General features: G+C 39.1%; 2 protein-coding genes across 5 annotated transcripts in view; one reads left to right on the top strand and one right to left on the bottom strand.

Annotated features, from left to right (window-relative positions):
- The window catches only part of atg5 (ATG5 autophagy related 5 homolog (S. cerevisiae)), a 42,835-nt gene extending 38,481 nt beyond the window's left edge, over positions 1-4,354 (bottom strand). For 2 of the 4 annotated variants that reach the window (XM_067600504.1, XM_067600503.1), the window contains exons 1-3: positions 4,014-4,352; positions 3,440-3,624; positions 1,044-1,171 (exon numbers count right to left, since the gene is read on the bottom strand). In XM_067600504.1, coding sequence (XP_067456605.1) covers positions 1,044-1,171; positions 3,440-3,547 — 236 coding nt within the window. In that variant the 5' untranslated portion in view covers positions 3,548-3,624; positions 4,014-4,352. Of the gene's footprint in view, positions 1-1,043; positions 1,172-3,439; positions 3,625-4,013 lie in introns of all 4 variants that reach the window. The other 2 variants (XM_067600505.1, XM_067600502.1) reach the window with 2 other exon arrangements.
- A 1,218-nt stretch (positions 4,355-5,572) lies between these two features.
- Positions 5,573-12,909, top strand: dctn3 (dynactin 3 (p22)). Its single transcript, XM_067600498.1, has 7 exons — positions 5,573-5,751; positions 9,099-9,183; positions 9,555-9,641; positions 9,885-9,968; positions 11,404-11,462; positions 11,569-11,628; positions 11,856-12,909. Exons 1-7 carry the CDS (start codon positions 5,650-5,652, stop codon positions 11,940-11,942), a joined length of 564 nt encoding a protein of 187 aa, XP_067456599.1. The 5' UTR covers positions 5,573-5,649; the 3' UTR covers positions 11,943-12,909.
- The last annotated feature ends 718 nt before the right edge of the window (positions 12,910-13,627 follow it).

The raw sequence follows: 13,627 nt of genomic DNA, 5'->3' as shown, positions 1-13,627 counted from the left end.
GATCCTTCATATGTGTTTTTCAATGTAAGTGATAGAAGATAAAATCCACAGTGTGTCCACACAGTCATTTAAAAGTAGATGTGAAGTTTATATGAGGCTTCAGCAGTCTGAGTTAGTCATATCAAGTGGATATCTGACACATTTACAGTCTTTTTAGCATCAAATTCCCTCTTTATGTTTCCCTGTTGAGCTGCGGTGGAAGTATAGTAACAAAAAGAGGGACTTTAGCACTAAAAAGACTGTAACGTTGTAACTTGATTTGACTCATTTGGACGCTGAAGCTTCATATTAGCCTCAGATAAACTTTTAAATACATTTTTTGCACAGAAGGAGGACTGTGGATTTTGTCCTCAATCACTTCCATTGTAAGTGCATTATGAAAGGATCTTCTAATGGTCAGTATGAACAGGAGGAATAAAATGAAAAATTGTGAACATGTCCTTTAAAATGGACTGTTTGTCAAAAAATTAAAAAGGTCTAACATTTATAATGATTTGAAATTTGAAAGGCTTCAGTCAACATTTTTATATCTTTCCCATGATAACAAATTATTGAATGACTATCAACACTGACATCTGTTCATTTCCTCTAATGTGGTTTTACTGGTATAACTAGGACTCCGGCCAAACAGCTTCTTTATCTTTAGTTTTGCGAATAGTGACGCCTTGTGGCAGAACTTTGCTACTGCGACTGAGGTCAGACAGGAAACCGGTGGTTAACACCAGCTGAGGCTTCTCTGCTGGCTGTGAATGAATGGACTCACCAGTGACTCAAGTTGCAGGTGGTTTGAATAGACGGTTATGATACTGACTGTGGATGCTATTTGTTCAAGAATGTGAATGTTTGTATTTAAACAGAACAGAAAACAGATTTTAACAGTTTGGGAAAAGCTTTATGAGGGGAATTTCTACAACAGTAAACTACTAAACTAGATAATGTTTATATCTTACATGATAAGAAGAGATCGTGATAAGATCCTGATGTAAAAGTTGCTCTACTGAGATGTTTTTGGCGATCAGTTCATCTACCGATCAGTCTCTCACCATTTGAGCGGCGTCCCTTCGTACTCAAACCACATCTCCTCCACTTCCTCGGCCCTCATCACCTTGAGGAAATGTTTCTTCACCTTGTCGGTGACCAGAGTCAGGTAGCTCACCCTGGGTAACAGCAGCTGGGAGAGAGAGGAGAGAGAGAGAGAGGAAGAGAGCCATTATTAAAACAGTACAGTCTGTTTTTTGTATGCTGCACTGGCACTGCAGCTTTTGTGACATTAACAAATAAGCAGAATGTGTTTTTAGTCTGTGTCTGCGTGCTTTTATGTGCATTAGGATTTAAATCCAAAGCTCTGGGTTATATGAAGGAACAAGGAAAGCATAAAAGTTTAATTGTTCATAAAACCATTGGCATAAATGTCACCTGATCAAAATGAGCAACAGGCACTGGAGCAGGCAGATTGGCTGCTTCTCTTTAGATACTTAATCTGAATTAAACCAGAGACTTCTCATCAATAAATGTGGAATTATCCTTTACAATCACATATTAAACCAACAGCAAAAAATACAGTCATGCATAGAACTAGAAGAGTTCACTAAATAGAGTGTAGACCTCCACCAGGTGTGTCTGGTCTCAGTTGTGTTTAAGATGCATAGTGTAATTGTATTATAAGTGGGTTCACCTCACTGTATAAACTTAATAAGGTAACAATAAACAGGATAATAAGTCCAAACGTCTCAATTTAAATATTTTGTTATTTATTTAGAGCATTTTGTTGTGACACACCACACAAAATAAAAGCCGTCCCTTCCTTCCTCTCCCCTCCCAGACAAAGAAGAGCTCAATCTCACTCAGTTGTCCCTGTCGACTCCCTTACGGTCAATATGGAGGCGAAGCTAACAAAAACAGGGATTGATTCATCTCGTATCGTTCCAAACTTTAGAGGATCATAACATATCTGGTGTGGAGTTGATCTGCGGATGTTCAAAATGAGACCAAACTTTTCTATAGACGTCTGTTTTTGAACCACGACAAAGACCAAAATGCGGTCTGTAACAGACTTGTTTTTAGCCTCGCTGATCGCTGGAGATGCCTTTTACTGCGGTTCTCTACCGGCTGGTTACGAGGAATGAGGAGTCAGCAGTCAATGGCAGTTATAAAGCGTGTTATAAAGTAGGTTTTTCAACATAAGTGTCATAAATGTGCACAAAAACTATTAGGCTGATGGGTCCAGTAGTATGCCAGATTAGCGGCAGACAGATACACACACACACACACACACACACACACACACACACACACACACACACACACACACACACACACAACCAAACACACAACCAAACACATAAGCTTACATCTGGCGGAGATTAAAAAACAACCGCATAAAAGACAGCTATGTATAAAATCATCTATGAGATGAAAAGACTCGTATTTTACCCGCTGATAGCACCAGCACAGTACTACACAGATGTACTGCAATATGCTTACATACCTCAAAGTATTTGTGTTTACATGATTTCATTCATTTTGTTGTGTGGAGCGATGATAGGGAGGTTTGCTTTGTCTCGCTACATAAAAAGAGACTACTGCTGCAAAATCATTAATATGTGAATTGTGTTCTTTCATTATTAGCGGCGGAAGGCTGCAAGCTGATATGTTTATTGAAAGTGAACAGATTACTGAGCCATTCTTCAACTTGCTTTATCTATCAACAACCTCCACTAGTGTCAGAAACTCGTAGGAGGAAATACAGTTCTTGCGGTGTCCATGTGGTACCTGCATAGCCTCTGTAGCTCTGACGGGTAGTTACATTTTTGAGGTTAACCTCAGCAATGGCGTAGCTACCGCATCTATGTAATTTCACTTCTTTAAATCAAGCAACACTAAACTCCTGTTCATACTGGATATTAAAAGATCTCATTCAAATGTGCTTTCAATGTAAGTGATGGAGGCCAAAACCCACAGTGTGTCCACACAGTCATTTAAAAGTTGATGTGAAGCTTATATGAGGCTTCAGCAGTCTGACTTAGTCATATCAAGTGGATATCTGACACATTTACAGTCTTTACAGCATCAAATTCCCTCTTTATGTTTCCCTGTTGAGCTGCAGTGGAAGTATAGTAACAAAAAGAGGGACTTTGGCACTAAAAAGACTAACGTTGAAAGATATCTACTTGATTTGACTCATTTGGACGCTGAAGCTTCATATTAGCTTCAGAAAAACTTTTAAATATGATTACATTGTAAGTGCATTATGAAGGGATCTTCTAATGGTCAGTATGAACAGGAGGAATGCAAATGCAACAGCAAGAAAAACCTGTTTCAGTGTTCACTTGGGCTCCTGACTGTTGTTTTAAGACAGACTTGAAAAACTGTGAACCCGTCCTTTAACTTAGATCTCAAAGTTTGTGGCCATGTTAAGTCAGAGAGTGACAGCACTTACATAGTAGGGCTCGGCCTCTCTCTCAGTAACCTCATCCGGGTTCAGGGTGAAGCAGGTGGGGATCCGGCCGAACCAAACGTCTCTCAACACGTCCTTGTCATCTGCCATACTGCTGCAGCTCCCAGCGGCACATAAAGAACGGCAGCTACAAACACAGATCCTTAAGTCCACAAGCAGAGAGCTTCCTGTTGTCAACAACAGAGCAGAGCAGAGCAGAGCAGACTGGTTAGCATTAGAGAGAAACTTTCACCAAATCAAGCAGGCGATGCAGCATAAGCCACCACTTTGACACAAGTAATCCAGCTAACGATAAGCCACATGTGTCTTTATTCATTTTTCAGGGGAGTTATTATTTAGTTATAATCCTGCTAGACTTCCAAACTGTCAAACTACGCAGCTTTAATCCAAAACTGACGTTAGCTTCACGGCTAGGTGAGCTAACTTAGCTAGTGGAAACAAACCTTGGAATAAACAAACGTGCTAGCCTCCTGCGTAAAGTTGTTACTGCCCCGCCAACTGAAATGTCGTGTGTATGAGAGAGACTAAGAGGTGGTGATATAAGAGAAAACCTTACTTTTTGTTGATGTTTAGCAGTCAGCTTGAATGGAAGAAGGGCCGTGTCGGTCGGTGTTGTCATGCCCCTGCTGTCACCGTGAAAACAGCTGAAAAAAAAAACCATTCACCGCAGAATAGCAACCTCTAGCGACTGCTCTCTTTACTGCAATAACGGCAAAAACACGTTTTACTTCGCTATGTTTTTAACATTATTGGTACGTATGAAGTAAAGACAACGTTATATTTAAATATCACATGTCTTACATGTTTTAAAGAGCATGCAGGTCGTATATTTTCATTGAAAAACCGAGACGTATTTGTAGACCGACTGCGGACGCGTCACCGGCATGCGACGTTGCACGTGTTTCGGTGTAACGAGTGACCGCGTTAACTGGTGACTTCCGGCCCAATGCTTCCTGTGGTAACTCGTAGTTTTGTTTTGTTTTTTAAGATCTTCTTTAATTTAATAATGACAATAATAATAATAATAATACATTTAATTTTTATCGCACTTTTCATTCATAGTGAAACTCAAAGTGCTACAGTATTAATAATATAGAACACAATATATTACATTTTAACAAAACTACACGTACAGTTCCAGTCAGAGAATACACAATAAGTGATAATAAGTATTATCAGCTTGATGTAGTTAAAGTATTGCAGTAAAAGTAGTGTTTTGGTCCCTCTGACTGACATATTATTACTGATGCATCAGTGTATGAGCAGCATGTTACTGTTGTAGCTGCTGTTAGTTTGAACCACTTTATATACAGTTAGCTAGTTTTGTCCAGTGGTTCCCAACCTAGGGGTCTGGACCCTCCAAAGGGTCACCACATAAGTCTGAGGGGTCGTGATATGATTAATGGGAGAGGAAAGAAGAAAAAACAAAGTTCTGATACACAGATCTGTTTTCAGTTTTCAAACTTTTTCTCTAATCTTTGATTTTTGGTGAAATATTGGATCATTTGAACATTTATTGAAATGAAAGCATGTGAGAAGTTTAGAGGGAAAAATCACTATTTGGTGGAGCTGTTAACAACTCAGACATCTGAAATGTGACCCCGACTACACACTGCTTTATGTAAGGCCTCACATTCTAAAAAGGTTGGAAACCACTGGTTTCATCTTTAACAATATGTTGTATTTTAAAAGCTTGTTATATTATCCATTGTGTCAAATCTTCATCTGAAAAGTAACTGAAGCTGTCAAATAAATGTAGTGGAGTAGAAAGTACAATATTTCCCTCTGAAATGTAGTGGAGTGGAACTATAAAGTAGTATCAAATCGAAATAGTCAAGTAAAGTACAAGTACCTCAAAAATATACTTAAGTACAGCACTTGAGTAAACGTACTTAGTTACTTTCCACCATTGTTATAACTGCACTGCCAATTTATAGGCATTACATTATTAAAAAAAAAAAAGTTACGAGAGGCGAATGCTTCTTAATGAGCACAATAAAGTATATATTTGAAATGAATTAAAGTAAAATTAAAGGCTTTCACGAGGACACCTACGAACATCTGTTCGTGTTTTCCGTCACTACGAGCAACAACGGACGCACCCGGCTGACAGTCACCAGTTAACACGGTCACTCGTTTAACCGGAACACCGGGCTGTTTGGGTTCCGTTGTGTCCATAGGTAGCTTCAAGAATGGATAAAAAACTGGAGACTGATAACCTGGAAATGCGTCTACAGGCGCTGGAGAGTCGTATATACGGCGAGAGAAGAAACAAAAGTGGAAAACCCGTCAAGGTTTGTCCAGAATAATGTCTGTCGTGACGTATGGGGCGAGTCAAGGAGCTAGCTAGCTGTTAGCACGGCAGAGCTAACGATAGCGCTGTCACTGGTAATGAGTGAACGCCCTATTATTAATTTTATACACATTAGCTGTGCTGCAAGTATTCAGAATAAGTTATAGTAGAAATTGTGACAGCTACTCACCCTACTGTTGGCATAAATACAACGTATTCTTTAGAAGTAAGAATGCGTTTTCCTACTTTTTCAGTACAAATACCGACATAATGATCAGCTATATGCACGTCCGTATCGTTATTGTGCTGCTATTTGAGCTGGGCAGGGCTGCAACTAACCATTGTTTACGTTATCGATTAAAGGACAGGTTCACATTTCTCAAGCCTGTCTTAAAACAACAGTCAGGTGCACCAATGAACATTTAAACATGTTTTTCTTGCCATAATCATCCTTCCCGTTCATACTGACCATTAGAAGTGATAGGGGACAAAATCCACAGTTCTCCCTTTTTGCAAAAATGTATTTAAGTGTTTCTGAAGCTAATATGAAGCTTCAGCCGTCCAAATGAGTCAAATCAAGCAGACATCTTTCAATGTTACAGTCTTTTTAGTGCCAAAGTCCCTCTTTTTGTTACTATACTTCCACTGCAGCTCAACAGGGAAACACAAAGAGGGAATTTGATGCTGTAAAGACTGTAAATGTGTCAGATATCCACTTGATATGACTAAGTCAGACTGCTGAAGCCTCATATAAGCTTCACATCAACTTTTAAATGGATTTTGGCCCCAATCACTTTAATTGAAAGCACATTTGAAGGGGATCTTTTAATATCCAGTATGAACAGGAGGAATGATTACAGCGAGGAAAACCTCTTTCACTGTTCATATGGACACCTGACTGTCTATTATTTTGGCGATTAATCAAATGGTTTGGTCCATAGAAAAATGTCAGAAAATGGTGAAAAATGTTGATAACTGTTCCCCAAACCCCTCAGATGTCTCCTTTGTCCCGACCATCAGTCCACAACTCAAAGATATTCAGTTTACCATCATGGAAACCAGAAAATATTTACATTTGAGAAACTGGAACCAGAGATTTTGGACATTGTGTACTCCCTACAAATGATCATTTATCAAAATGTTGGTGATTCATTTAATAGCTGGCAACTAATTGATTAATTGACTAATCATTGCAGCTCTATATCTGGTGGAGCTTTCATAATGAAACCAAGAGAAGGCTGCTGTCCTTGTAACAATTTGTCGATTAATCATTTAAACAATGGGCAGAAAGTACACTGTTAACAATTTTGCTAAAAGATTAGTTGTATGAGTTATTTATCGGGAAAATTGAACATCAGCTGTTCCAGCTTCTTAAATGTGAGGATATGCTATTGTAAATTCCATAATTTTAGATTTGATTTATTGATCAGACTAAACAAGCAAATTAACGACGGGGCCTTGGGTTCGGTGAACTTGAAATGGATTTTTTTAATAGATTAAAGGGGTACACAAATAATGCAAAAACACAAGATACGTGATGTGGTCTCTGTTGAAGAAAAAAAAAAAGATATGATGATGAGATATGACGGCCAAGCAGAGAAACGCACTCATGAAAAGTAAAAGCTCAGATGATGTTCACTGTGATTTATTTATTTGTTTCAAGCAAGTTTGAAATCTCTGAGGATTGAGTGTAATACTGCATTGAAATGAAACCAAGTCACTGCTTTCCAGGATTTTTGGAAAACACATTTATAATAATAATCATAATCTTTATTTATAGAGAACTTTTCAAAATCCATGTTGCAAAGTTCTTTACAAAGGCACCAAAAAAATGATAAAACCAATACAGTGTACGATAACACAAGAGGAAATTTAAAAGAAATAAATGCAGAAATAAAAGACAGCTCAAAGAAAATACAAACTCGTACAAACTAGTTAAATCAGGAAAGACTCTCTGATAAAAATATTTTTTTAGGAAGAAACTTGGAAGAAATCACTGACTCAGCCAACCTGATTTCCTTGGGCTGGTCGTTCCAGAGCCTCTGATTATCAATCAGAATCTCTGGCGTATGATTTTAAAAGTGTGGTCCTTTTGAGCCTCAGAGTGGGATGTTTCATCAGAGCATCATATGATGTGAAAAACACTGAACATACAAAAGAGGCATTGAAGTAGACTTGTTTCCTGTTTTGTTTTGTTTTTTTCTTCAGGGGAGAAAGTGCCACAATATGTTAACTCAAGTAGTGTTTTACATTTATAATTGTTGTGTTTAAATTGAGTTTAAATTACAAGTATTAATGTATTGTTAACTTGGGGGGGAAAATAAAGTTAATTCTCAATATATTCACAGAGAGACCTAAAATGTAGATGCTACAAGTATGCATAAGCAAATGTGTGCATAAGCATCGTCCGCAGCTCTTCATCAGACATCTCACTGTGGCAGTTTCTCCTCCTAGAATTATCTCTAACTGATTCATTAAAAAAAAAAATAGCTCAAATATCTACGGATCTTGTTGTGTAGACCTGTTTATTTTGTGTAGACCTGTTTTTAGGACAGCTAAGGAAGCTCCGCAAATTCGGTTATAAATTTAATTTCCTATAAATTCTTCACAATAAAAGTTATTGTGTCATTTAAAAGCTCTTAATACAAAGCAGCAAAATCAACAAATGTTGGGTTTTCATCAGCAGTAACTTAACACGATACAGCTGAAACCGATCGGAAAACAGTAAAATAAAGCAGCTGTTGAAAAGGAAAAACAGGAGAGAAACTAAACTTTAAAAAACCCAGAGATTCAGTTAGAAGCCACAAAAGTATTGAGCTGAACACAGAAAACAGCTTTCTCTCTGGTCTCCAGCACAGACACACACATTGAGTCTGCAACGTACCACTTGTTTGAGGGGGAGGAAGTGGGGGTCGTCGCAAGTTGGCCGCGGTCGGCCCTGCCAGCGAGCAGGACCCCAGCTGTGAGGCTGTAATGGAGACGCGTTTTATCACGGCTCGGCACGGCTCAAGCAGACCAACCTGGGCTAGTGGAAAAACCCTTTAAGATGATCTTAGTGCCATTTTAACACTAAGGAGTAAGATCATCCCACTTTGACAGACTCATCATGTATCCTCATGTTCCTTTGACGGCGATGACCTCTGCAGTCCTCAAGGGGGCGACACAGGGCAAATCAGAGCCGAAAGTGCACAAGACTACTTCACTGTGTTGCCACCTACTATAGCGCCCTGCTACACTTGAACTTGAGCTTTTGTGTTTGTGTACTATGTTAGGAATAGTACCACATATTACACAAAAAGATGTAATGAAATCAGCTCTAATGACTCTTGTGTACCTTCTGTCCTGCAGTGTGCAGAGTCTTTGACCAGGATTCAGGCGGGTCTGACCAACACGGCCAACAAGAGAGAACGAGTCAAGATTTTGCACAAGAAGAGTGAGTGACAGGCTGGGTTGGTTCAGCTTTGACAGCCTTGATTAAAAGATTGTTGTAACTTTATTCATTTATGTATTTATTTTTCATGTTACTCAGAAAGGATCCTACTTCACATTTATAGTTATCCATGCACGTGTTGTGTATTGTTTTCCATGGAGCTGCTCTAATATCTACAATAATGAAATATTGTCACTCAATGAGCTCACTGAACATTAAAAACGCTGATATAAAATGGCAAAAGTGCAGCAAAGTGAAGTGAAAAGGTCTAAAATTCAAAATGTCACAACAGTGTTTGCAGGAGTTATTCTGTAGTCAGAGTTCAGACCGTGTTTGGTGAGTCTTTGATCATATTTTTTGATGCTGTGGTGCAGTTGAGGACCTGCTGAAGTACCTGGACCCGCAGTTCACCGAACACATCACTGTACCTGACACCATGAAGCTGGAGTTCATCCTCGCTGGTAAGAACCAGGAGGACTCTGGGATAGATAAATCAAATAAAAAATAACAACTGCACTCAAATTTATCATTTATTTACTGCCTATGAAACCAAATAGTATTTCTAATTATAACATTCGTTGTTTGCAATGTTTTTATTCTATAGTATTAGTATAAGTCATCACAAAAACAAGGAGACTAAAAGAGAAACTCACATCAGATACAGTGCTGATTTTGATGCTGTTGCTGTGTGTTTGTGTGCACAGAGGAGGACTTCCTGCTCTCCCAGGCTGCTTTACTGGAGCAGGTCAGCAACCTGCAGCCGCTGCTGGACAGCTCGTACATCAGAGGTGAGTTTCACCTGGTAGGACATCATGCATATCAAGAACAAATCAACAGCTACTCTGTGATTTTACACCTTGACAGCAAGAGTATGAAGGCGCTCGTGTTCACTGTCGTTTGGTAACCAAGTGTCTCAAAATAATGAATTAAATAATAAAGAAGAGATTTGGCTAAAATTTGTTGGACAAGTCAGCTTGTTTGTTTTTTTTTTCAAGTTACATATTGAGAGGTGTCATTTTCTGCAAGGTCTGCTGCTAAAGAGTGTATTCACGTGTAGTTTTGTAGGAAATTTAAACCTGGAAGCTGAAAAGTAAAGTTTAGAATTCATTCATGCAGCGCTGGCAGAGGTTTGAGATCTACGGAGTGAAAACAGTGTCTGCCTGGTTAAATTTGACGTGTTAGTTCATTTAAGGAATATCTTGATATTACTTTTCTGTGTATCTGTGTATCTCCAGTTCACACGCGTGTCCTGGCTGTTCGCTGTAGTCCCTGCTCTGTTTCTAGTGCATCTGACCATATTTCAGATCTCGGTTATTTATACATGATCAAATTATTAGGGCTGTAGTCAACCAGTAGTCTCTCTTTTTCTCTCGTCTTTTTTAAAGTGAGTCCGGAAGCCGACAGCACAGTCTACTTTACTTTTAACATTATCAAACAAAGGGAAATGTCCTTCCCCTCGTCCTAGTAACGTCTTTGTCCTCCATCATGGTAGAGTTTACAACTCTGATCAGTCTGATCTCCGGCTGTGATTGGCCACCAAAGATGAGAGAAAAAGAGAGAGAGAGCAGCTGTGGTCGAGCAAGCTAGAGAGTGAATGAAGAGAGGGAGCGCTGGTAGCGAGAAAGCCGGCGAATCAGATCAATAAAGCACTATTTTCTGATTGTTTCACAGCAGTTACGTTCTAAAGTACAAATAAACACACCCACAACCCCCCCACCCCACACACACACACACACACACCTCCGCTCGACCCTGCGGCTGAACGCCACACCGCCTGATTTGGTCTGAATACGGCCTTAGACCCAGCAGTCTCCATTAGGTTCACGGGCGAGTTCAAAGTTGTAAAAACAACGGGGGTGTTTTGAATACACCCCCGTTGTTTTCACAGGTAATTTGTTAGTCTGTCCCTCCCGCCGCAGGAAATAATGGATTACTCCTGGAAAGCTATTGATGTAGCACTTTGCTCCTCATGAAAGTAACATGGCGATTATTCGACCAACTAGTCGACCAGCAGACTACAGCCCTACAAATTATTAGTTGTAAACTTTGAGGCAGCATTTTGTCATTGGGAGGAAAATTAATGTAACTTATGCGTTTATTTGAATTTCCATCCTTTTTAATCGGTGATGTCGAGTTTTTTAGCGGTGAACGGAGAGGAAACGCTACAGTATTGTATGTTTACCCCATCAACCACTGTGTTAACGGTGTTTCTGTTGTTCACAGGCGTACCCGAGCATGCTACCAAGCTGCAGCGTCTGTCACAGATTCACATCAAAGAGCAGGTAACCTCCTCTCCTTCTCGCTCTCCATCTGCCTCTTTATGCCTCTCTCTCTCTCGTTAGGTTTTTATCTGTCGACTCCTCTCCTCCATGTTTGTCTGTGTTACAGGACCAAACTGAGGCTCAGTCCCAGGAAGTGAAGAAACTTTTTGAGGAATACAACAAAATGGTAACTTTACCTTTTTTATATTTTTGTGAAATAAAATTTTCCTTACAAACTATTTACATGTCATATGAATACTACATGTCATGTAATTAAAAAACTTCTTGTTGTGCTGTATTTTCTTGGGGATTAAAAAGACAGAATAATAACATAAATACAGTAATAATTAAATTTGCAGCTAACTTGTCTGACTTTCTTCTCTTCTAAATCTAATGTTGACCTCTAATTGGCAGATGTTCCTGCTGTCCAAGCAGTTCACCCACTGGGACGAGACCCTGAGGAAGCTAGAGGAGGCCAAGGGTATCCGGCCTGTGGAGTAGTGACTGTCAACACTAACACACTTCTGATGAGGAGGAGGAGGATGATGATGATGATTAAGACTGCACTGTGGTGGGAGCTTTAGATCAGACAAGTGTTCCTTATGTAGCTTGTTCGCTGTACAGAAGTCAGTTTCTAAAAAGACATATTGAGTCATATTGAGTACAACAAAACTGAGATAAAGGGGGGCACAAAATCTCACTGTTTTATTTTTAACTGCTAATTGTTTTGTCACCAGGATTTAATTGAATCGGTTGATATTACCTTGATGTATTAATTGCCTCATTCCATGATGTTATTAACTTTTCAAGCAGATTTTATCTCTCCGCCGGTAATGGTTGTCAGTGAAATATCTGGGTTTCAATATGAGCTCAGATGTCCTGTATTGTCTGTATTAATAACAACTTATTTTGTCTCTCAAGAGTTCAAAGCCTTGTTGTAGCTAAAGACTGATGTGTCTCCTATCTGATAGTGGTGTTTCCCAAACAGTTATATTATACCATTCATAAAAAAACCCAGTCATACAGTAAAACTGGAATGTAAGGACTGGTGGAAATAATGTACAGGAGCTCGCCCTCATGTGACTCTTCATCAGCCGTCTGGAGGAACTCGCTCCCATCACGTGTCATGTGGTTCAGACAGCTCCAAGATGCTGTTGTTATTTATTTTTCAGACTGTAGAGCTTTTTATGCCCGTTTATTGACTTTACTTGTAATGCATTCCATCACTGCTTCCCTACTGCAAGCCAGTCACAAGACATGTTATCCCGTTTTCCCTCATACACACACACACACACACACACACACACACACACACACACACACACATATACACACATATACTCTTCAAGGCTTTAGTTATGTCCCTCTGGATGCCTCCTCACAAGATGAGTTGCATAAACTTAAATTAGCTTCATTATCGTACAGCATCACTGCAGTTGATACAATAAATATTACTTTTCTTGAACTATTCCAGTGTGTGATGTCTATTCTGTATAGTATCTACAAACTGTTTAAAACTACAGACAGATTCAGGAATCTCTGTGTCTGTTAATCCAGAGTGTCCAAACAGTTTCCAACAGGTTATGGGTTCAGTTTCCACTGTCACGAGTGTCTTCGTGTGGACACTGATGCTCCAAATGCTCACTTACTTCTCACTGAATGTCACATTGAATGTCAAAGCACCGGAGAACTGACTGAGAATGTTTTAATTTATGGTTAGAGGAAAAGGAGCGCTTGTGAGTGAAGCTAAATATGCATAAAGGAATAGTTTGACATTTTGGGAAGTAAGTTATTTGATTTGTTGATTTTTAATAATGATGCTATTCCATGGGCCCAGGTCAGTGCACTATTATGAATATAATGACTATGGCCAGTGCAATATTGATTAATCATATTTATGTGATTCATGTTCTCTTAATTTACACAGGAGTCAACATTTTATTTTGCTGTTAATATTCTTTTTAGGCCTTATTGTATTTCATGTGTTTGTTTCTTTCTTCTTTCTTTCTTATTCCGCCACTTCAGACCTAAGTTTGACCCCCTAAACATGCTCAAAAACTCACCAAATTGGCACACACATCAGGTCTGGTGAAATATTTGATAAAATGTAAAAATTAACCCCCAAAGTGCCAAAATGTGCTCTCTAGCAGCACCTATGTAACTAAAATGGCCACCACAGCCTGTAG

The sequence above is a fragment of the Thunnus thynnus genome, chromosome 10, assembly GCF_963924715.1.
Source record: "Thunnus thynnus chromosome 10, fThuThy2.1, whole genome shotgun sequence".
NCBI classification, from domain to species: Eukaryota; Metazoa; Chordata; class Actinopteri; order Scombriformes; family Scombridae; genus Thunnus; species Thunnus thynnus.
The sequence above is the reverse complement of the archived record's forward strand: the minus strand, read 5'-3'. Positions and strand labels throughout refer to the sequence as shown.